This window comes from Scophthalmus maximus, chromosome 18 (genome assembly GCF_022379125.1).
Source record: "Scophthalmus maximus strain ysfricsl-2021 chromosome 18, ASM2237912v1, whole genome shotgun sequence".
NCBI classification, from domain to species: domain Eukaryota; kingdom Metazoa; phylum Chordata; class Actinopteri; order Pleuronectiformes; family Scophthalmidae; genus Scophthalmus; species Scophthalmus maximus.
The window spans coordinates 18,040,492-18,063,188 of NC_061532.1; the positions used below are offsets into that span (position 1 = coordinate 18,040,492).

General features: G+C 43.9%; 1 protein-coding gene across 22 annotated transcripts in view; it reads left to right on the forward strand.

Moving 5' to 3' along the window:
• Nucleotides 1-2,244: 2,244 nt before the first annotated feature.
• Nucleotides 2,245-22,697, forward strand: part of afdna (afadin, adherens junction formation factor a) — a 74,723-nt gene continuing 54,270 nt past the window's right edge. For 11 of the 22 annotated variants that reach the window (XM_035617105.2, XM_035617119.2, XM_035617112.2 and 8 more), the window contains exon 1: nucleotides 2,245-2,555. In XM_035617105.2, the coding sequence (XP_035472998.2) occupies nucleotides 2,454-2,555 (102 nt within the window). In that variant the 5' untranslated portion in view covers nucleotides 2,245-2,453. The remainder of the gene's footprint in view (nucleotides 2,556-22,697) is intronic. The other 11 variants (XM_035617120.2, XM_035617116.2, XM_035617114.2 and 8 more) reach the window with 3 other exon arrangements.

A 22,697-nucleotide genomic window follows, 5' to 3' on the forward strand; every position in this document is an offset into this window, starting at 1 on the left:
AATGAGGCAGAGAAGAAAAACTACATTATGTAATACAAACTTCTTTTGAGAACTTCTTTCTCAAATATTTGATCATTTTACTAATTTGGGCATCTTACAGTTATTTAAATTAAACATTTATAGGGGAACTGACTCTTTAATGAAGCTGCTAATACTTTGAAACCTGTGACAAGGGGCCAATACAAGACTTACCTTATTTTTATAAAGGGACACGAGCCAAAAACATAATAAATAACTGTCTTAAAATGTATATTTTACATATTTTAATCTGAAAAGTAACTATAGCTGTCCAAAGACGTATAGAAATTATCAGTTAAAGTAGAAGAATCCCATTGACTCAGTCTCACAAATTGGTTTCAGTATTTAAATAAATCCAGTTGTGCAACAAACACCCATCGTTTGAGATTAAGTTATTTAAGATTGTCTTTGTTTACTTTTTTTTTCTCTACAGTCCTCCGAGTGTCGTGAGATCAGCTGATATAAGAAGCCTTTTTTTAACCCCAACCGTTAGTCACACATGATGTCAGCGCGCCGCTCGTCCGTGAGACAGCGACACCCACAAATTCAGGCGCAGTGACTCACGTGTTTATAAGAAGTGGGAGCTACTGTTCGACACCCTGTCCGGGAGAGGAGGTGGGCGTGCCGCCCGCGCTCTATTTTTAAAAAAGATGCAATCAGCGCTGTATTCCTGACATTTCACATGTATCTGCCGGGTATCTGGTGACCTTTCAGGGTCACTGACAGTTGTGTGTTACAGTAATGGAGATCTGGTCTTCACATAATTGGGAACTCTGTCTTGCACATACACACCCCAATACACACACAAAGGAAATGAACTGTTGCTGATTATATTAGTGTGTCCGAAAGGAAGAAATCCGTAAGAATTAGTGGGACTGTGTGTGTGTGTGTGTGTGTGTGTGTGTGTATGTATGTGTGTGTGTGTGTGTGTGTGTGTGTATGTGTGTATGTGTGTGTATGTGTGTGTATGTGTGTGTGTGTGTATGTGTGTATGTGTGTGTATGTGTGTGTATGTGTGTGTGTGTGTATGTGTGTGTATGTGTGTGTGTGTGTGTGTGTGTGTGTGTGTGTGTGTGTGTGTTATTGGACAGAGGGACTTGACAGCGTTGTGTGGCATTCAGCACCTTCTGGCCACAGCTGTTTGAGAAATAAACATTAGTGATTTGTGGATAACTGTGAGAAGGTAGTTCTTCATGGGGGCAAAATGAAAACGTAGCAAATCTATAAATGAAAAAAAAGACGGATTAATGCGCATGTTATTGTAATTAGCTTTAATTTGTATATTTGTCCAGCAAAATGGCCTCAGACACATGTTTAGGTTGTCAACTCCATGTCTTTGAGCAGAACAAAATACTGTTTGAGGCCATGAAGCTATTCTGGTATAGGAATATTTCCCCCCCCAAAGGATCATCCTGGAGCCAGAAGGCATCGTAGAAACAAAAATGACATTTCATAAAATCAGCAAGTCTTTCTTCTCTTTAACGGCACGACTCAACACATATCAGTGTGTATATATATGTCTGTATATATATGATTTAATGAGCCATTCGCAGTTTCACTGTACCAGCCATGTGTACTACTATATATATATATATATATATATATATATATATAATATAATTATAATTACAATACAATATACTTTATTGTCCCCGTAGGGAAAGTTGTCTTGGACTCAGTGCTGCAATTATTAATTTATAGTTACTCATTGGAAATCATAACATTTTCTGCATGTTAACTTTTTATTTCTATTTTTGTGAAATTTTAATTTAATAAGGTAGAGAGGCCTCAAATAAGCCCATCAGGGTTTCTGCCCCCCTGCAACTGTGTGATTACTGTCATCTTCTCATTTTCCTTAATTTTTTTTTTTTTTTTGGGGGGGGGGATTGTGCAAATTAATTGTGCAAATTAACTTTATTGGTTGATTGAACATCGACACGGGTCAAATTGCGAGTACAAATAAATCAGTAACAGTGTTCATATTGAATTGAACTGATTTAACATACAATGACGTCATGTTTTTCTTGTCAACTCACCCGAGTGTGTTTAGTGCCGCGGCATCTTCATCTTCATCTTCATCATCTTCATCGTCACGGTCCGCAAACGGTTAACAAGCAGTTTTTTCTTTTTTTTTCTTTTTTTGCGCGTGCACAGACATGCGTCCATAGCAGCGGGAGCGCGCGGCGGAGCGGAGCCGCACCGGGAGCGCGGAGCAGCTCAGAGCCAGACAGCGGGTCGGTCGGTCGCTGAGCGGAGAGAGACGCGGTTCAAGTCCCGGCGAGGAACAGACACAACACACCTGAACGTCCGGTGTCCGCGGCGGCGTCTCCGTCTTCTTCCTCCGTGTGTGGACTAAACGTCGCGGGAAGTTCGTATCCGACAGCGCGGCCGGGGCCGGGTCGGACGGAGCGTCGGGGTCAGAAGCGCAGTCCACCATGTCGGGGAGCAGGGAGGAGGAGAGGAGGAAGCTGGCCGACATCATCAACCACTGGAACGCCAACCGGCTCGACCTGTTCGAGATCAGCCGCCCCACCGAGGTAAGGAGAGGCATGAGAGGCCGCGGACCGGCGGGGCCCTCTCCCGGGTGAAGGTGGGAGCGGGAGGGACACACACACACACACACACACACACACACACACGCACACTCACCGTGACGGACGCCGCGGGTTCGGGAATCCATGAAAACGCCGAGCTGTTCGCGGTTCGCTCGATTTGCTCGGCGGTTCGTCCCGGTGCGCGCCGGGTGGGAACGCGGGCGGGCGGGCGGGCGCCAGCCAAACTCCATCGAAAAATCTGCCGATTTTAACTACGTAGCAATATACACACGTTATACAACACGGTTGTTTTTATATCGAATATATATTTTGGCATTATGACGAACCGGGTGAGTTAGTTACGTGCCCGCTTTTCAGGGTTAAAATCCCTCCTTTTTTTTTGAGGAGCATTTCAAACAAACGGAGCGAGCTACCAGCTACTAGCTACCGCCCACAGCTGTACATTGGGCAGGTAGCATGAATAATTAGCACTTTTACAGACACTTGGAGCGAAATTAATATGCCGGAATTGAAGTGAACACTTGTGACTTTTATCCAACAACTTGAGATTTGTTTCCAGAAATGTGTAAAGAGAGGATACTCTAAAGTGACAGATTTTTGAATGGAGTTTGGCGTGTTGTTAAAAAAAAACCCACAAGAGGGAACGGCAATTATCAGGGGGGCTCGGCTAGCTGGAGCTAGTTGGTGAGCACATTATGACCTGTAGAGCAAAAAAAAAAACCCCACTAGCCCGTGCATTGTGTGAAAGAACCAATCAATGCCACTTCCGTGTAACACACATCGTGGGATGGAACACACACACACACACACACAAGTATCTGTGGCTAATGTGTGTTGGTTGTGTGCTAGCTGTCCTGTGTTAGCCGGGCTTGCAGTAGCAGTGTCTGCAATGGCTGACAACCACCCCCAGGAACACGTCGAGGTTGTTTGATACGCAGGGCAAACTCGATGAAAGCTTAAAGTATTAGCAAACAAGCTCGGGTGTAGATGCTTTACACCAGGGAGGGCAACATGCATGTTACTAGCAATCAACCTGCTCCTTGCAACATGCATGTTGCTGCCAATCGACCTGTCTGCAACATGCATGTTCCTGGCAATCAACCTACTCCTTGCAACATGCATGTTGCTGCCAATCGACCTGTCAGCAACATGCATGTTGCTGCCAATCAACCTGCTCCTTGCAACATGCATGTTGCGAGCAATCAACCTGCTCCTTGCAACATGCATGTTGCTGCCAATACACCTGCTCGTTGCAGCGTGCCAGAAGACCTAGGCCTGGTCACGATAACTAGTTTTTTGTTGCACGATATATCGTCCCGAAAATAATTGCGATAATCGACATTAACCGTCATTTTAAGACCATTTTTAAAAAACTGAATCAGGTGAGCTTCGTCGTTGGTGCAAGTCCTAAGTATTTTATCCAGAGTTTAGACTTGAGTTCAGGCCTCCGACAAAACGAGCAATTTGAAGACACATGGTGCGTTTAGAAAAATACTGAGCCATCCATATTTTTTTGACATTTATAGACCAAAACCAGTAATTGATTAATAATACGACGAGAACAGATGAGAGGACAGAAGCAGCGACACTTTGCTATTGTTGACACATTCATTCTTATGTCAACAAAGCATGTGAACACAATGGGTGTTATTGAGATCAATAAAAATGATTCAGCTCATATTCATTTATCGTACGATAAGTCGCTGACGTAATTATCGTGACAGGCCTAAGAAGACCGCGTCACGTTGTCCTGCCGTTGTCCTACTGGCAAAAACAGCTTCTTTTGACTGAGCAATAATTCATTATTATTCATTCTTCACATTGGAGAAGCCGGTGTGTTTAATTAGCCTTGTCTGGACTCTAGGTTTTGTTTACTAAAAAAACACGAAGGGTGTTCAGAGACGTCAGACATAGGGGCCTGGTGATGTTTCTAGTCCTCCTAGCGATTGGTCAATACCCATCCAACCATACCCGTTTTAACCGGTGCATCTCATGGCTAAGTAGTTCTGATTTACTGCGTTGACTGTGGTGGTGTCAGCTCCAGTTTTTTTTCGGCGGGCAGTCCACCACCATCCCCCCAACCTCCTCCTTGGATAAGGGTGCATGGGTGGCTGGTGGGGGCACCGGGTCCCCCTCTCCTCCTCCTCTTCTTGAGCCGATTAATTTATCAGGATTGAAGTTGTTGGCCGGGGTTTTGGAAGTACACACACATAAACACACACACACACACACACACACACACACACACACACACACACACACACACTTGCACAACCTCTCCATTCTGTGAGGAATGATTAACCCAGTGCCGCCCGTTCTCCGGGCTCCTTAGTCCCTCACTGTACAAGGCAGCGTTGCCTGAAGACGGTTCAGAGTTGAGTGCAGTAGAACGTGATTAAATGTAAGCAGATGCATTGGCCTTCCTTGCCACGCCACACACACCCGCACCCCCCATATGTCAGCTGGTAGAGCCCCCACCCCAAGCTGAACAAGTGTCCTTCACACAGTCTAGACTGCTACCGAGTGTGTGGCTGTGTGCAGGAAATACACTCACTGTGCATGAAACTAAACTACAGTAACATCTTTTGATTGACGCTCAGGTTACCGCACAGAAACGACATATCTGATCATTTAATTTTTTTTAAATTTCAGACCAAAACCTTACACCGAGAGCGGTGAGATCATTCGTGTGATTAGATTAGCCGCGCATGGGCGATTAGTCTGGAGCAAAGGTTCTCAAACTTTTTAATCTCGCAGCCCAAACTGACTCGAGTCCTGCTGTGGAGGCTCATTATAACATAACAGGTACTCTTGTGTCACGGGGGGGGGGGGGGGGGGGTTCACAGCAGGCAGGGGCTGTATTATTTGCAGAATTCAATAAACGGTGGGCTTCAAAATATGTACAGAACAATAGACTGCAGTTTGGATGCAAACGTTTGTTTTAGTTGGGAGAAAAAGATTGTGGGAAAGTTTACTTTGCTTCAGTTTTTTATTTATGCTCTGGCTTTTACACTTCCCATTTAAAAGAGAACATGAGGCTACAATGAAAAGATTATTGGACACAGAGTGCTGTGTGAGATATTGGTGGTGGGTTGTGAAGCATTTTCATATCTTATTATCGTTGCGTTCAGTGTTTTAACATTTGTGAATGGAACCTCTGGTTTAGTTCTGTCATCCGCAGTAGACCACAGCCATTCACAATATGGAGATATTGAATAACCGGTAACAAGTCACCTAAAAAAAGACGTTTTTAGTGCTGGAAGAAGAGACGCTGCCTTTAGATTTGTGAACACAGTCTGCAGCATCTGCAGGAAAACACACACACTGACATCCAACAGTTCCTTGTGCATGAGGGAGAAGTTGACATCAGAATCGTGCCAAATATAACTTCTGATATATAAACAAATGCAGAAGATCCTAGGCAAAGTTTCAGGAGTGACGGGCAGAATTGGAAACCAAAATCTGCATAAATTTTGATTTAGAGCTGCAACAGTTGTTGATTTGTAATCGACAACTAAATTAATCGATTGCCAACTGTTTTGATAATCAGGTTCTAGTTCTCGAGTGAAAATTCTCTGATTTCAGCTTCTTGAATATGAATATTTTCTGGTTTTCTTTGTTCCTCAATGATGGTAAACTAAATATCTTTGTTGTGTGGACAAAACAAAACATCATTTTGGGGTTTTGGGAAACACAATCGCCATTTTTAAAATTATTCAGCATGCAGGGCTTTTTACATGTTGTGAAGCATAACGACTCGTAAAAACCAAATCTAAAAAATCGAATAATCAAAAACATGAACATACCGACACATGCTGTGCAGGACAAGCAGACAAGTGCATATCATCTTACAAATGTAATCTCAGCAGTCAGTCAGCCACTGTGCACTCAGGCAGTGTGTATCAGGCTTTAGGAAGTGGCTGTAACACTCTTGTAATTATCAGGTAGAAGTTACTATTTCAGCCAGTAATTACGTGGGATGTTGTTAACCAGGCAGGTCTGACATTTTCGTCTACACGGGCAGTTTGAAGTTGTGGCTACATGATGCTGTTAGTTCCCGTTTGAGTGTGTTGTCCCCCCGCTCAGATGAATTGAATCTTATTATCAGACTTGAACTGATTTGAAGTCAAATCTGTTGAGCTGTACCTTTTTTTTGTTTTAAAGATCCTCCACTCGTCCTGAGTGCTGGCTTGAGGTATTTTTTTCCCCCTGACCAACTCAACAGAGGCTTATGGTTTAAAACTGGAACAGCAGCTTGGATTTTGCTCAGAACAAGACCTGCACCACCAAATCAACCTCACCAGACACAAAACTCTCAATATCTCTGTTAACTGATAAATACAAGCAGGGCATGTTGCACATTTCTTTTCTAGCTCTTCTTATATTCTCTCTGAGTCTTGACTTGCATGTTAGCTAGTAGGTTACTGATTGATTTTTTTTTAATTAAATACAATACAGAATATTTATTTTTCCTTAAACACCATGCCTTTAAATATACACTTGAAATTAGCTCATGATTCTCTACTTATGTTAGTTTTGTTCAGTCAAACACGCCCTGGTGGTAAATCTTTGTTACTTTTGGCTGGTGTTTCTACTTGTTGACTTTATCTTAAATGCTTATAACTAAAGCCTGCTCATAAAATGTCTTGGGTTTTTCTTCCTGAAACCAGCCAGATGACATCGTAGGCACTCTGAAAGCCACGGAGCTTCTCTTGTAATTGCAGTTTGCTGTGACAGAAGTACACGAGATGATGATAATGACTGTGGAGCACAACAAGCTGAATGGGCATGTTTCCGTAAGGATTATTTTCAGCCTCTGACGGGGCACCACTGCCGGATTTTCCCCAGTATGCACATTGGCCAGTCTTGGAACCTGGTGCTGTTTTGCGTCCACGTAGTACGTCGGTGTGTACCTTTCTTTTTCCTCTTCCCTCTCTCCGTCTCTCCCTCTCCCGTCAGCCGTGAGTTGCCACGTGACTCTACTTCCTGTATCCGTAATTTCAATTTACTGAATTTAGTGCTCCGCAGAGTCTTGTAACTACAACGTCCAAGACATTGCATGGCTGTTGCTGCAAAAATTATATAGCGGGACACACTGTTGGGTGTGGAGGATGCTCTCATTTCACCTTAGTTTAATGGACAATTTCTACAGGTTGGTCTGAATTCGAGGGACAATTCAGGAATGCTGCTTTGAAAGGATGTCAATTTAGAATTGGATTAGATAGGGTCAGATTAGAATAGAATAGAAAACTGTTTGGTGAACATATAATTATTACTGCCCTATGTGTTGCATCGCTGTACGGCAAAGTGTTTATAATCATTAAAAAGACATTATTCCCAGCTTCCCATTCTTACTGTAGCACATGTTCCTCGAAGTGGAAAGACTGACAAACGCGAGGGTTGGGTGTGTAACATCTGCACCAGACTGAAGGCTACAGGTTTATGGCGAGAGTGACCACACATCTGGTCGATGGTTTCCTCACTGCTGCGTTGCAAAAAACTTTCACTGCCCAGTAGTGCAGCCTTGTCTTGTTGTTGCTTTTGCTCCTTGTGGAAATAAATGAAGTTTCTTCCTTTTCTCTATTTGTCACGATCAGCTGAAACTAAAAATCACAGCAGTTTACTTTTGTCACAATGACGATTCAATTCTAATGAAATGAAAAACCAAGGAGCCAGTTGTTTTCACTTAGTATTTGCCGTTGGAATCCGAGGTGAAAGGCATTTTTTTAAACTAGGGAGGAAGCTCATATCCACCTTCTTTCCCATAGGATGTGAACGCAGCATTTAAGCCGACCCGTTGTGACATCAGCGACCACTCCCTCCTTTCCGTCCGTTGCTCAGGAAGCAGGAATCTGGGCAGGAAGTGTGTGTTGTGTGGAGATATTGGGTTTCCTGTGGTCCAGGAGGAATGACTGTTGTATTTTTCACAGCGATGCACGGCGATCACATGTTCTTTTTGTTTCACCGGTTATTTCCAAGATGGTACGCGCCATCTTTTTTTTTTCCAGGGACACCGGCACTGATGTTGTTGTGCATTTAGATACTTAATCCTCTCTTGTCTTTCCTTTTTCTTTGGGAGCTTTGGAGCTCAAACAGAAGTTGTGTGAAACAAAAGAAAGAACGGCGTCACTGCAGTGGGGCCGAGTTTGGCGTCTGGGTTGTTTATCTGGCTTCGACTCAAAGGTCTCCGTCGGCCTGGTGTTTACCTGTTTGGAGCAGCCGGTGATAGTAGCAGCGTCTTTGGCACCCGCGCAGTGGAGGCCTGGTTTACAGATCCGCTGGCCTCAGCCACAACTACAAGAGGCCACACGCGCGCGCACACACACACACACACACACACACACACACACAGAGCAGCCGACAGCTCAGTGCATCAATCTCTGTTCGGCCATCAATTGCGTTTGATGGCCGAACCAAAATGAGGCGGTCCGGTCTAAGGCGGATTTCCCATCTGCCGTCACCAGCGTGTCCCGCCCTCTGTCTCTCCTTGACCCCTGTAGGTCGTTCAGGAGTCAGACTGATGCGACAGCAGCTCGAAGCACCTTCTGAACTCGCCAGACATTTTTCGGGTCTTTAGCGAGACAGGAGACGGATAGACGTCCCATTTCAGCATCATGCTTTCAGACCTTCATTCCACTTGAGGCAGCCTGAAGCTTATTTATGTCTCTCGGACAGACGGGTGCATTAACACCTTTTCAACATGTGGCTCCAACGCGTCTCCTGAGGTTCTATTTATGACCGAGTGTGAAAAGGCTCTAACACGAAAAAAACTCTTAAAATGTTGCTCTGTGGAGATTAGTCCGCTCTTTTTTGCTGGTTTGCCGCTCGCGTTTGTTTTCAGTGTGGAGCTGAATTCCTGGACTGGCTGATAACTGAAGTGAGAAAAAGGTGCATGACGCATGATGTCTTAGAAGGATGGTAATGGAAAGGAGCACCAGAACGTTTATCAGCTCTCTGGATGAATGTAAACACACACACAGCAGGTATAAAGCTCCATGTGTGGAATCTCCTCAAGTACATTTTGGTTTAACCGCCAGTGTTCTTCTGCTTTTCTAGTTTTCTACAGCAGCGTCCAGACCAGCGGTTCATCTCCGTATCAGTTTAAATCCCCGTCGATACTAACGCAACTGAAAACATATATCGCGTGACCACTCGCGTACAGACGAGCGATTTCTTGTCGTGCAGCAAATGTGGATGAAGGCGTTATCAATTCCAAACGTTTCCCTTCCAGTCTACAACGCAGGCCCGGAGTCAGTTTTAGGCGCTTTAAAACTCCAGAATAATTAAGACGGCAGGTGTAAAAACGTGAAAGCCGCCCAGCCCTCGTGGTTAGCACGTCCGTCTCCCCGTACCGGAGGCTGCGAGCTCGAGCTCCGACCAGTGCAGTGAAAACATCAACAGCATCAAAAGAGAGAAACAAGCCTTCTCCAGATTCTTTGATGACGTCGTAGTCCGATTGTCCGCCTATGCTGTCGCTGTCCCCGTTGCCGGGGCTCATCTGCCGAGTGTCATCCCCACCAGCCGAGGCTGTAAATGTGCGATTGCGCGTCACATGTCATGGTCAAACGGCGGGTGTGTCCGCGTGTGTGTCCACCGAGGTTCAGGGCAAAAGATCGACAACCTGTCCGGCAGAGTTACGGCCCCTCGATCTCTCTACGACGCACAAATGCACAGGCAGAACGATCAACCATCAAACAACCACTGCCTGATCATATTTCTATTGAGTCCTGTGACAAAAATACCTTGAGTGTTTACCAGTGGCAGGGTGTTTTGTGGTTTTGTGAGTTGTCATGTTCGCTCGGTGCTGTGGGCGCGTTTCATTCTGACGGGTTTCCCTCCAGTTTTGACGGCATGAAAGGGGCCGATGCTTTTTTTTTGTTCCGACATCTCAGATAATTTGTGAACCGACAATTACCCTGTATTTGTTTAAAGTCGGTCAGTCGGCTGCAACAGTTAATCGTTTAGTAATCGACTACTGAATCAATCGCCAGCTATTTTGACTCGGGTCAAAGTTCTCTGATTTCAGCGTCTTAAATGTGAATATTTTCTGGTTTCTTAGCTCCTCTGTGACAGCAAACTTAATATCTTTGGTGTGTGGACAAAACGAAACATCATCTTGGAGTGTTGGTAAACACGATCGACATTTTATGGATCAAACAACTAATCGATCAATCGAGAAAATAATCGTCAGATTAATTGATAGTGAAATGAATCGTTAGTTGCAGCCATAGATATTTGATTTATTTTTAATTTGTGAAGCAACTGTGGGGATTTCTGTGTCCTGTGTGAATGTTTGTGCACTGAATGGGCGACTTTGTACGAGTGTTTTTTAATAGAAAAGAATATGAATCAGTTGAATTAATTGATACACTGAAAATAATTGTTAGTTGCAGCCCGAACGTTTTTCAAGAATCACACTCAGAACTCATTTGATCAACATGTGAGCATCTAATCACGTCGTTCACTGTAATCGATGAAGCCGTGCTCGTCCTCGCTCTTATTGGCTGCTGCCTGTTAAGCAGAAGGATGAGCTCACGGCGCCCGGACAGCCCCGGATATTTATCACCCCTGTTTTATTTCCCTGCCAGGTTTGGAAGTTTCACCTCCTGCCTCCCGAGCAGTGATCCAGGCTCAACGTGGGTCACGAGTGGGGAAAAAAAATCAAATGTGCTAAGTGGGACAATATTTATTATTAATATCCCAGGGGGAAATTATTGTTATAGTTACAGTCTTAACGCCAAGGAAGTCGGCTTTAGTTTGACAAACTGCAGCCGCAGGGAGAGCCGACAATCGTGACGCAAAGACTTACTAATTATAGGTAGTTTTCATTTTTCAGCGTGTGCCATCAAGCCCGGTGTTAGATGCCGTACTCACTTTGTTGTGTATCCCAACACAGATTTATAGAATCCTGAAAACCTTTTCCTCCAGTGGAATCATCTCAAGGCTTTAGGATTTTATAAGGTCTCAGATGGCAGTTTCTTCTATGTACACATTTGTTTAGGTTGTGAAATATGTCAAATAATTGATTGTTACTTATATTAACAGGTTCCTTTAAGTCTTTAAATTGAACCCGGTGAGTCTTGTCTCTCCGCTGCGGAGGCAGTTAATTATCCTCGGGTTGTGCTGCCGAAATCTGATCGATATATGTAAAACGCTCCGTAAGCAATTCCGGAATAACACATCAGCAGCATGGCGCGTGTATGCGTGTGTTTGACGATCCCACTGGGCAATGTGTCATCGCTTTCAGGGTTCCTGCCGCTGCGGGAATTCGTGGAATGCGACCGAGAGTTTCTGAGCGGTGAATTCCGGACACAGACGGATTTGGGTAACTTGAGAGATTCTCCGTGGAAAAAATCCGGGGAATGTTCTGCAATTTATTATTACTTTTTTTTTTACCAGAAATGGGTGTAATTTGAAGTGTGTTTCTCAGCTTAAGTTTTTCAAAAGTAATTCTCGAAGCCCGAGAGCTCTTTCCGTGGAACTCGGGTGGAGAAAACCCAGAAGAGAAGAGAAGGACATTCGTGGAAGAGTCATGGAATTCCCATTAAGGGCCACAGCGGGACTTTCTCTCTCGGCGGAAGCATGTTGGTCGGGAAGCACCTGTGGTTCATGATCTCTCTCTCTCTCTCTCTCTCTCTCTCTTTATACTGTCTCTCCCTCCCTCCCTCTTTCAAACACACATTCCTTCTCTGTGATTTGGCCTCTCTCTTATCTATCTGTTCTCTTTTTCCTCTTGTTCTAAAACAAGCAGTGTATTGTGTGTGCTCAGCAGAGCTGCCCGCCCTCAAAGCTCTATGAGTGTGTGTGTGTGTCTGTGTCTGTGTGTCTGTGTATCTATAAATGTGTGTGTGTTTGTTCCAGTCAGCCTGTCAGACCATGTTAATCTCCCCGGAGGCCCCGGCACGCCTCCCCCCTCTGCGATGCCCCTCCCCCTCCCTTTTTTAAAAATGTTTTCTCCCCAGCCAGCTGATTTGCTCGTCCACCTGTCAGTCACAACCTGCTCGCCTCCCTGCAGGCCAATCACTTGGGAGCTAACCCGCCGTTGACCTCGCAGGATCAGACAGCAGTCAGGGACCCAATGACTGAGTGAGTGTTGTTGCGCGCCGCTCGCTACCAGCTCCCATGGTGCTTTGCTGCAGATCAATGTCTAAAGTCGTGGCCCACAATGAGGGAAAACATGGAGGCGACGGTGTGTGTGTGTGTGTGTGTGTGTGTGTGTGTGTGTGTGTGTGTGTGTGTGTGTGTGTGTGTGTGTGTGTGTGTGTGTGTGTGTGTGTGTGTGTGTGTGTGTGTGTGTGTGTGTGTGTGTGTGTGTGTGTGTGTGTGTGTGTGTGTGTGTGTGCGCGCGCGCGCCACATGTTGGTCAGACAGGTGGCAGTGAAGTCAGTGGCCACAAAATAAAAATACACTGAAGAACCTTGAAATATGTTGAATTAGTGATTGCAATTTCTTATTTTTTCTTGATGTGGTTCCCCCTTACCTGTGCACAAATCAAAAACCAATATGGCCGTATTATTTTTGTTGCATGCGTATGTCAGCTCCCCTCATTAGGGTGGAGTCGGAGTTAAAATATTTGGAATATGCTTCACGTTTCTCCTCCAACAAGGACCTGATACGTTCATAGTTTATAACTGCTGGTGCATTCAAGGCATTTTTGCTTTTAAATGGATTGTTTGTGCTTTATTTCAGATAGTTCTGAAATTGTGTGCCCATTTTTTGCTTTAAAATGGATTTTGTCTTCCAATTTAACTATATATTTGTGTTCTCTCTTCACGTTGTAGTTGGATGTTTTGTATTTTCATACGACGTTTGGCGGTTATCTTTGTTTTAACAATTACTTTAAGTTGACCTCTTGGGAAAAAAGATTTGAAACCCTGTGAAACTTTAAGCTGGTTACATAAACGAAAAAACAAAAAACTGTGCAATGTAAAAATGACTTTGGAAAAACATTTTATAGCTAAAAGAATTAACCATTTAGTCGGAAAAAAAGGTAATTGTTAGTTGGCGCTTAAGTCAAGCAACAGTGGTCTGATTTTACGAAGCTTCATGGGAGGAATCTTTCATCAGACTATAGCAGAAATGTGTTTCCAGCGTTTTATGAATTGACAAAAATGGTGAAACAGCAATCACGAGTTTTAATGGGGGAAAAATGCCGATGGTCGGTCGTATCGTCATAAAGTATTTTTCTTTTTTTTATCGTTAAAACGTAATTACCAACATAACAACCCTTTGCAAACACACAGACACACACACTCTCCTACACCCAACACAAGACCCGAGTGACGTTCTGTAACTCATGAGACGGGGACCACAAATAGTTTGGCGCCGATGTTTGTTCGTGTTGAAATGTCTTCTGGCTTTTGGCGTCCGTGGTCCGTGAGAAGTGTGACAGCGCAACAAGCCTGCGACTGCGACTGCAGATGTGCAGACGGGCGGCTCGGCAGGACTTTCTCCGAAAAAAGGGAGTGTGGAACTGGACCGAGTCCACCCCCGCGTCAGCTCGTGCTCCGGGGCTCGGCCGAGTTCAAATCCCACGTGAAATTCTTTCCGTGCGCGAGATGCTCCTCAGATGGATCGGCGTCGCTGACGAGGGTGTGATCCGTCGGTGCAAGTGTCCGTGAGGAGCCCGATAGGAGCTGTTAGTGCTGCGCTAACCAAACGTTTCACTATGTGTACAACCACCATCCAACGTTCGAGCTCTTTTTCCGCTGTCTTTCAGTTCATTGTTTTTAAGTCTCAGTTTTCTCATCAACTACAACCACCATGAACATCTCTCGCTGGTGAAACGGGCTCCAACATATCTGAGAGACGTCGTCACGGCTCCGTGAGCGATGAGCTGCCAGACGACCAAACAGAAGCAGTTTCATACGGACTTGATCAGACGGGCCTGCGTTTGTCCGAACTCCACTCCTCTCACTCATCTGGTGCTGGTTACCCCCCCCACCCCCAAACCCCCCAGTTGAGCTGCACCCTGTCCTCAACCCCACCCGCCTGGTAGAGCCTGGTGGAGAATCTGAACAATAACAACAAGAAGAAGAAAAAAAAGAACAATTCAGTAATGCTGTGTGGATGGATGATGTCAGTGTAGACACACACACACACACACACACACACACACACACACACACACACACACACCCTGCTCCGACCGCTCATATTTGTTGATCTTAGCTGTTCCATGAGAACCCCTTCCTTACAGTTACACTGTGTGTGTGTGTGTGTGTGTGTGTGTGTGTGTGTGTGTGTGTGTGTGTGTGTGTGTGTGTGTGTGTGTGTGTGTGTGTGTGTGTGTGTGTGTGTGTGTGTGTGTGTGTGTGTGTGTGTGTGTGTGTGTGTGTGTGTGTGTGTGTGTGTGTGTGTGTGTGTGTGTGTGTGCGCTGCCGTCCCAGCCTCTGTTTCTGGTCAGTTGTTTGTCTAAGGAGGCAGCGCCCGTTTCAGACGCTCCACATCATCCGTCGGTGGCAGGAGTCACCACATTAACACTGTTGGTATCAGGCAACTGAACCAAACCAGTTGAAGAAAATATTTTAAAATTTTCCTGACGGACACACTCGGAATGTCCCGCTGCAGTTAATCCTGCACATGTGGAAATAAAGCTCAGACCGGGCCGCTGCTGCTGCTTCTTCTTCTTCTTCTTTTTTTTTTTTTTTGGTGAAGGCTGGATGATGTCATGTGCTAATTTGCATTCTTGTGGCACTAGTTGCATCAGTTTCGGGGATATCTGCAAGTTTCATCAAGACATTTTTAAAGGCTACTTTTGTGAAGCCCCTGCACTTTCGATGACGGTCACTTTTAAAAGGTCAAACAATTAAGTGAAAAGGGGAAAAGATTGAACGCTTCGAGATCCTGCAGGCGTTTATGAAATGCACTGAAAATCCCAGTGTCTTATGAAAAGTTGTTAGTTAGTTTCCAGAGCTTGTGACGTGCAAGTTGATCCATCCAGAGCTGCAACTTTTGATCTATTTCTTCATTCATGTTTATTTAAGACGTGTGCGTGTGTGTGTTGCCAAAAAAAAAAAAAGTTAAGTTCATTTAGATTTTCCTTCAGTCCAAGTCCAAGACCAGATTAGTCGACTTGATTTGACGGGAAACTCATTTGCAGAGAGAACATCTGTGCAGAAGTGTGACCTTGATAATCCTAACATATCCACTTAATAGTTTAAAGCTCATTATTAAGATGACCGCCCGACTGACATCTGCTGGTTCCTGCTCTCGAGCGTAGGAGGAGATTTAACTTCTATTTGACTTTTTCTTTTGATTTTTAATTCATTCAGGACTTTAGTACAGTTTGTCAGGGGGAAACGAGCAATGCAAAGACCTAGGTTTTTTTTAATGGCTTCTTTTCTGTGCTCATTATTAAACCATTAAATTAATAATAATTAAAAAGGACGGATTAATCAGTGGCATCGTTGCAAGAAAGTCTGTTTTTCTGAGTTTCTGAACCCCTGGTTTTTTAAGTTTGGTGCTCCAAACTGAATCTGTGAATATTTTTATTTGGCTCTGTAACAGTGACCTCCAAAATGTGGCATGTTGGGCCTAAAGGAGCCTCCGTGTGTTATGATGTCATATGGAGGATATGGTTTTGGAACTTGCGTTGGTGAGGGGGGTGCCGGTCGAGAGGAGGAAGAGGAGGAGGAGGAGGAGGAGGAGGAGGAGGAGGAGGAGTCAGCAGCAGTCTGCCAGGCTTCTACCACTGACCCTGAGATGCAGTTAGAAATGATGCCCAGTGTTTGTGGGGACTTTAATCTTCTTATTTTCATGGTATAATATGTTTCCTTGGACTAAACGAGCACGAAGACGACTCGCGAACATCTCTGTCTCTGTGCATTTGCGACACTCGGACCAGTTTTTGCTGCAGCAGCACATTCGGCCTCCTCCTCCCTCTCGTTTGTCGAGTCCACCTGACACCAGAGAAAGCGGGCACAGCCCCGCCTACCACCGCCGCCACGGCAACACGACACCCAGCCGAGTTGGGTTGCCGTGGCAGCGGGACAGCAGCTCGTCGGTGTTGGGTTAACACCGGCAGCCGCGCGCTCTGCGGGAGCGTCAGCTGTTTGTCTGGACGTGGGAAGTGGACCGACCGACCGACCGACCGACCGTCGGAGGATTTGCTTCTTTAAAGTTGACCATGTGATGCTGTCACACCAGAATATCAGGCATTCAGGATATATTAACGTGGATTAAAATACTTGATATGTGATCAAAATCATTTTGACAAAATAGTTACAATGGTTACAAAACAAATCTGAGACTATTTAGATGATTCATTATTTGTTTTTTAAGCAAAATTGATTTGGACAAGCGTCGTATGTGATGTGTTTGAGTTTTAAACAACCAAACAAATAATCTAGAAAACAGTTGCCACATCAGACGATAATAATAAAAAAGCTGAATGTGAGAAGCGGACATAATCTTCTGATCCTCAGTTTCATTCTTGACATTAAAAACAGTGGTTGACCAAACTTGTCTGTGTTCAAATACACTTATTTAAAAGTATAGGCAATAAAAGATCCAGTAAAACAAGTTTGGTTTGTGTGACTGAGAGAAAAAGATTTTTTCTATCAATCATGCGATATCATTTTAGTCACATTTCAAGCAATAAAGGCCAGAAGTTCCCAACTTTTTAGTTTTGTGCCTTTGCTGCATTTCTGTCTCGTCGTGTGAAATTCAACTGAATACAATTTGGTTTTTGACTGTTGTTTGAAGACATTTTCGAATATTTACCCACGTTTTATCCACCGGATGATTAATTGAGAAAACAATCAGCAGATTAATTAGTAACAAAAAATAAATTGGCAGTTGCAGTTCCTGTTTTACATCACTCTGAACTCACTGGTCCTGTGCTTTCAGCTGTAGCACATGGTCTTCAGAATGTCCGCCCCTCGGTTGTCACAGCAATTGTGCCGTTAAATCTTTTAATTATGTGGGAACATTTGCAGTTATGAGTTTGGTTTGAACAGAATGACGATAATAATAATAATAATAACGTACTTTGGAACAGGCATGAGATCATTTTTGTAGTCTGCGACAGACTTTGTGTTGTGTCACATTCAAATTCACTGACTAATTGATTTGAATTCCACTTCCTCTTCCTCTCAACGCGCCGAGCGGCTCAAATGAGTCATCAAAAAAAATTCACTGCAGCCTTTTTATAACCCTCAACCTCCTTGGATAAGAATAATATAAAAAAAACCCCGCTTTTAGTACAGCGTGACCCATTTCACAGACGTGCACGTCCACATGGGACGCGCCTTATCAGACGACCTTTTGATTTTGCGCTAATTTGCGGCGGATTTTTTTCTTTTAGACTTTGCAGATTACCGACGTGGCAGATTCTCACGGGATTACGCACACGGACGGACGACCTCTGTGGTTATTAAAATCTTAAAGAGGACCCCCAGATAATACCAGTCCTCCCGTGTGTGAAGGAGGCTTTGAAGGCTTCATTACGCTGCAGTTAATTACCGCTGGGGCCTCGCGAGAGACTTATTAAGACTCTTCCTCTGGACTCGGGCAGAGTTCGTCTGTTCATCACTCCAGTGTTTTCATTCACGCTGCCTTGGTTCCACTGGGGTCTGTTGGTCTGTCTGATGAAGTTTCGTCGCTACTAGTGATGAAACGGTTTCCAGAATCACATGAGAGCAGGGACAAAATTCCTGATGGATACTAGAGTCCGATAGGAGCCTTTCCCAGACAAATCTGTATCTGCGCTTATGTTGTACAGGTATAAAAACTTTAATTGTACAGCAAAAACAATTTGACCTTTTACATAAAATATTTTTATCAAGTTCTATATATCTGGTTCTATTTGTGTTTTCTTTTCACGTATAGTTATTTATGATTAAGTTTATGGTTAAAACTAAAATATCAAGCCTCAGTTACATTTCTTTTGATAACAACATCTTAGAAATCATTGGCAGATTAATATATATATATATATATATATATATATATATATATATATATATATATATATATATATATATATATATATATATATTTTGGCTGATGTATCGGTATTGGAAATCTTGTACCCCCCTAATATCGATATCAGCATCAGCCCCCCCCAAAAATAAAAATACACACCTTGTTTTTGTTTGCACATTTGATTTACTTATTTAATATACTGTAAAACTGCATGACGGGAAGTTTTCATTGTAAAAAAAACAAAACAACCGTCAGTTTCTTCCTTTAATGTTAATGTTTCACATTTAATATAGTATTGGCTGTATATGTATTTTTTGAATTAATGATAAACATATTATTTAAACACAAAACTTGGTGAAATGACTTCAGTTCCTGTACCGCTACCGTTTTTTAAAACCTTTTCGGCACACAGGAATAACAGTGTAACCGTGATATAATTTTTCACTGTAATCTTGATATGAAATTTTCCCATGATCCTCTAGTCACTGCCCCCCCCCCCCCTTGTTTTTAAGCAAAGTCACTTCCAAGCCTGAGAGAGAGACGTGGGCGGACCTGCATAATTCAACGCCTCATCGTGTGTGTGTGTGTGTGTGTGTGTGTGTGTGTGTGTGTGTGTGTGTGTGTGTGTGTGTGTGTGTGTGTGTGTGTGTGTGTGTGTGTGTGTGTGTGTGTGTGTGTGTGTGTGTGTGTGTGTGTGTGTGTGTGTGTGTGTGTGTGTGTGTGTGTGTGTGTGTGTGTGTGTGTGTGTGTGTGTGCATTCTCGTACTCCGTCTCTATTCTCTGCACGTTGGGACCTTCAGAAACGCCCGTTGAGGTCACGCTCACGCTCTCTTTCGTGTGTTTGTGTGTAATAGCCATGATCACAAGGTGCCGTGTTTAACCAGCTCCCCTTGTAAAACCACCGCGGGCTGTTATTGATCCTGTACAGTACACACACACACACACACGTATAGAGACACACCCTGAAGCATGTGTGACCTTTGCTGGCTGTTTTTTTCTGAAGTCTCCATTTTCTCTCGTCGCTCTCCCACTTCTCTTACAGTCAGTGGGAATGAGAGCGAACGTGTCAGTAAATGGAGCAGAAGTGAACGCTTCCTCTCATTAATGCAGTCACTTTTTCTGACTCCAGAACTACAGCTGGACTGACATGACTTTTTCATGCCTCATACAAAATGTGTCTTCTGATATTTTTTTGTTTTCATCAGCTTAAAGACGAAATTCTGTCTATTTTTTAGTTTTGACTAATTTAAAGCTAAAAGGAAAATAAATCTTTGTCTTTATTCATCGCTGCAGCAGCTGATTGGTTCTGGCCAGAACTTGAAAGAGGCTGCTTCTGTTTTAATTGTTTTTGATTACACCATTTAATGTCATGGCAACTAACCTAACTCAACAAGTATTTTTTGCCTCCATAGATTATGGATTAGGTTCATTTCCCATTCCCCCACTCAAGTCAGTATTCCAACATATTCATGCCAGAGTCGCCACCACAAGAGCTGAGATGATTAACTCATGGTTCATTAATCGTTTTGTCCATTTTTTGATATGTTAAATATTTGATGCCTCCATCTTTCTTCAGTGTGAGCAATTTGCCATCTTCTTTCAGTGATGGTCATAAACTGAATCTGTTTGGGTTTTGGAAAATTGTTCAAAATCAAAAAGCCTTTTGAAGATATAACCCTGGGCTCTGGGAAATGATTATATCAATTTTTTACAATCTTTTTTATTAGTAATTTACCTGTTAATTCTTTATCTTTTAAATCTGTTTTAAAGGGGTCATATTATTCTCATATTCATGTTCATTTTTTTTTTGGTTATTACTTGAAAAGGTTTACCTGCTCTAATGTTCAGTGAACACATCAGTTTCCCGCAGCTCCTCTTTCACAGCCTCTTGTCTGAAACACTTGGTTTTTTTTAGCTCCTGTCTCTTTAAGGCCCCTCCCCCTCCCAGTGAAGCCCGGTGTGCTCTGATTGGCCAGCTGGCTCCTCTGCTCTGTTGAAATTGGTTCAACCGCTTAGCCGCTAGTCGCGTTTAATGCGATTCCGTAACATGGTGATGTCACGATGTATCGGCAGGACTACTGACGAGGCGTTTGAGGAACCACGAAAAAAGTATAACACGCTAGAAGAAAGGGACAAACTGAAAAAAAGCACAAAATGTCTCCTTTCAAGGATCTGTCCATGTCAGGCGGTTGAGATCTTTTCAGACTGTCAATCAAACTGCAGCATATTGATTATAATAATATAATACAAATCTTGGCCAGCGGACAAAGGCCTTTTGTGGGCAGCAGCACATTCTTTATATTGTCACTTCCATGTTGGAAGACCACGAACCACGTCGTGCTGTTCTTGTGTCTTTGACTTTGAGCCGAGCCACTTGATGTTGACCCGAGAACAATGGCTGCTCTGTTGACGGGTCAGCAGCCCGGGCCTCTGCTTATTAACTGAGTTCTGTGTTGTTAGATCTGTAACTGTATAATAAAGATGGACGACTTGACAGCTCTTGGAAAGACAAGCCAAATCCTCTGGATCGCCCCCCTGGTGGCGGGCCGCAGTACAGATTGTAAACCAACAACTCCTCCATCTTAGCAGATACAGATAAACAATGATGATTTCTGTGAGATTTGGTAGATGTATCACACAGATTGTTAGATCTAATTGATTTGTTAGATGTCATAACTGACAGGTGAGATTGGTTATTGAGGTGTGTCGGCAGGCCCTGGGATATTTTGACTTCATGTTTGGCCATTTGAAGGAAGTGGAGATGCATCGTCCATAGTTATTTGCAGTCGTTGGTGTAAATGTGTTTGTGTCCAGTCAAAGCACAAAGATAGATAAACAAGATTCCATCAGTATTCACAGTTTTTGATTCGTAGATTAATAGTTTGAGTGTTTTCAATGCTTCTTCAAATGTGAAGATTTGCTGCCTTTCTTTTTGGGGGCGGGGGGTTCAGACTGTTTTGTCAGACAGAGCAACGTTTCACGAGGCAAGACACGTGGACACACTGTAAGAGAAAACAGTGAAAGTAAAATGTATTAATAATTGAGATAATCTTCAGGTGCAGTCGTGTGTACATGGATGATGGATTATGGGTTAAATATCAGTTGAGTGATTTTTGTCCCGAGTTTTTAAAAAACAGATGTCAGATGATTTTCCAGCCAAACCCAAAATGTTGTTGATTTCATGGCTTCAGTATTTTAAAATTATATCATGAATATCAAGGAGACAAGGGGGGTGTGTGTGTGTGTGTGTGTGTGTGTGTGTGTGTGTGTGTGTGTGTGTGTGTGTGTGTGTGTGTGTGTGTGTGTGTGTGTGTGTGTGTGTGTGTGTGTGTGTGTGTGTGTGTGTGTGTGTGTGTGTGTGTGTGTGTGTGTGTGCGTGCTCGCGCGCGCGGCTGTATATCATGTCTGACTTCACCTGTGGGATTTACTGTGTACAAATGAATGAGGGAGTAAGACTCATCAGCTCTAAACGGCCTTGTGGTGGCTGTGTCCACACACACACACACACACGCACACACACACACACACGTTATCTGCCGGGGGCTTGTGAATCCCCATGCGTCGCCAATGGAGGCGCTGAGGCTGCGGGCAGGTCTGATTTGTGGCCAGGCGTCACCGCCGTGTCCAGACGATTTACACCACACCTTCCCACAATGCATCTCTCTGTCCCAGTGACGGGCTGCAGAGGATGGACAGAGGGGTGAGGGGGGTGGAGGCAGTGGAGGCTGGACGACTCGATACCGAAGCAGAAACTCACCTGAAAACAAAGAGGCTTTTCTCTTTGCGGCCACACAGGAAATGTGTGCACTTAGTCTTTTTCATTCATTCGGCACAACGGGCACAACTCGGCCGCCTCCCCCTTTGTTTCCCCCCCCCGGTGGCTCAGGTTTGTTTGTGGTCTGCAGGAAATTCAGCGAGACAACGTTCATTCCACATTGGTGCCGTCAGCGCACTGGAATGCTCACTATGATGAAGGCTTAAGTCAGAGCTCAGGGATGGTTTGTTGTAATTTTCCCCCAATATTAATTCATTTTTTTGGGGTCCAGGAGCGATTATAGTTTGATTTAGTATTTCCGAATAAACTGGTACAGAGGGCGGCGTTGAATCAACAACAGGTCATGGTTTTCCTCCTGAAAATAACCGATCAATTGCTCGTTTAGTGCTTGAAAATAGACCTACAACGGTTAGTTGATTAAT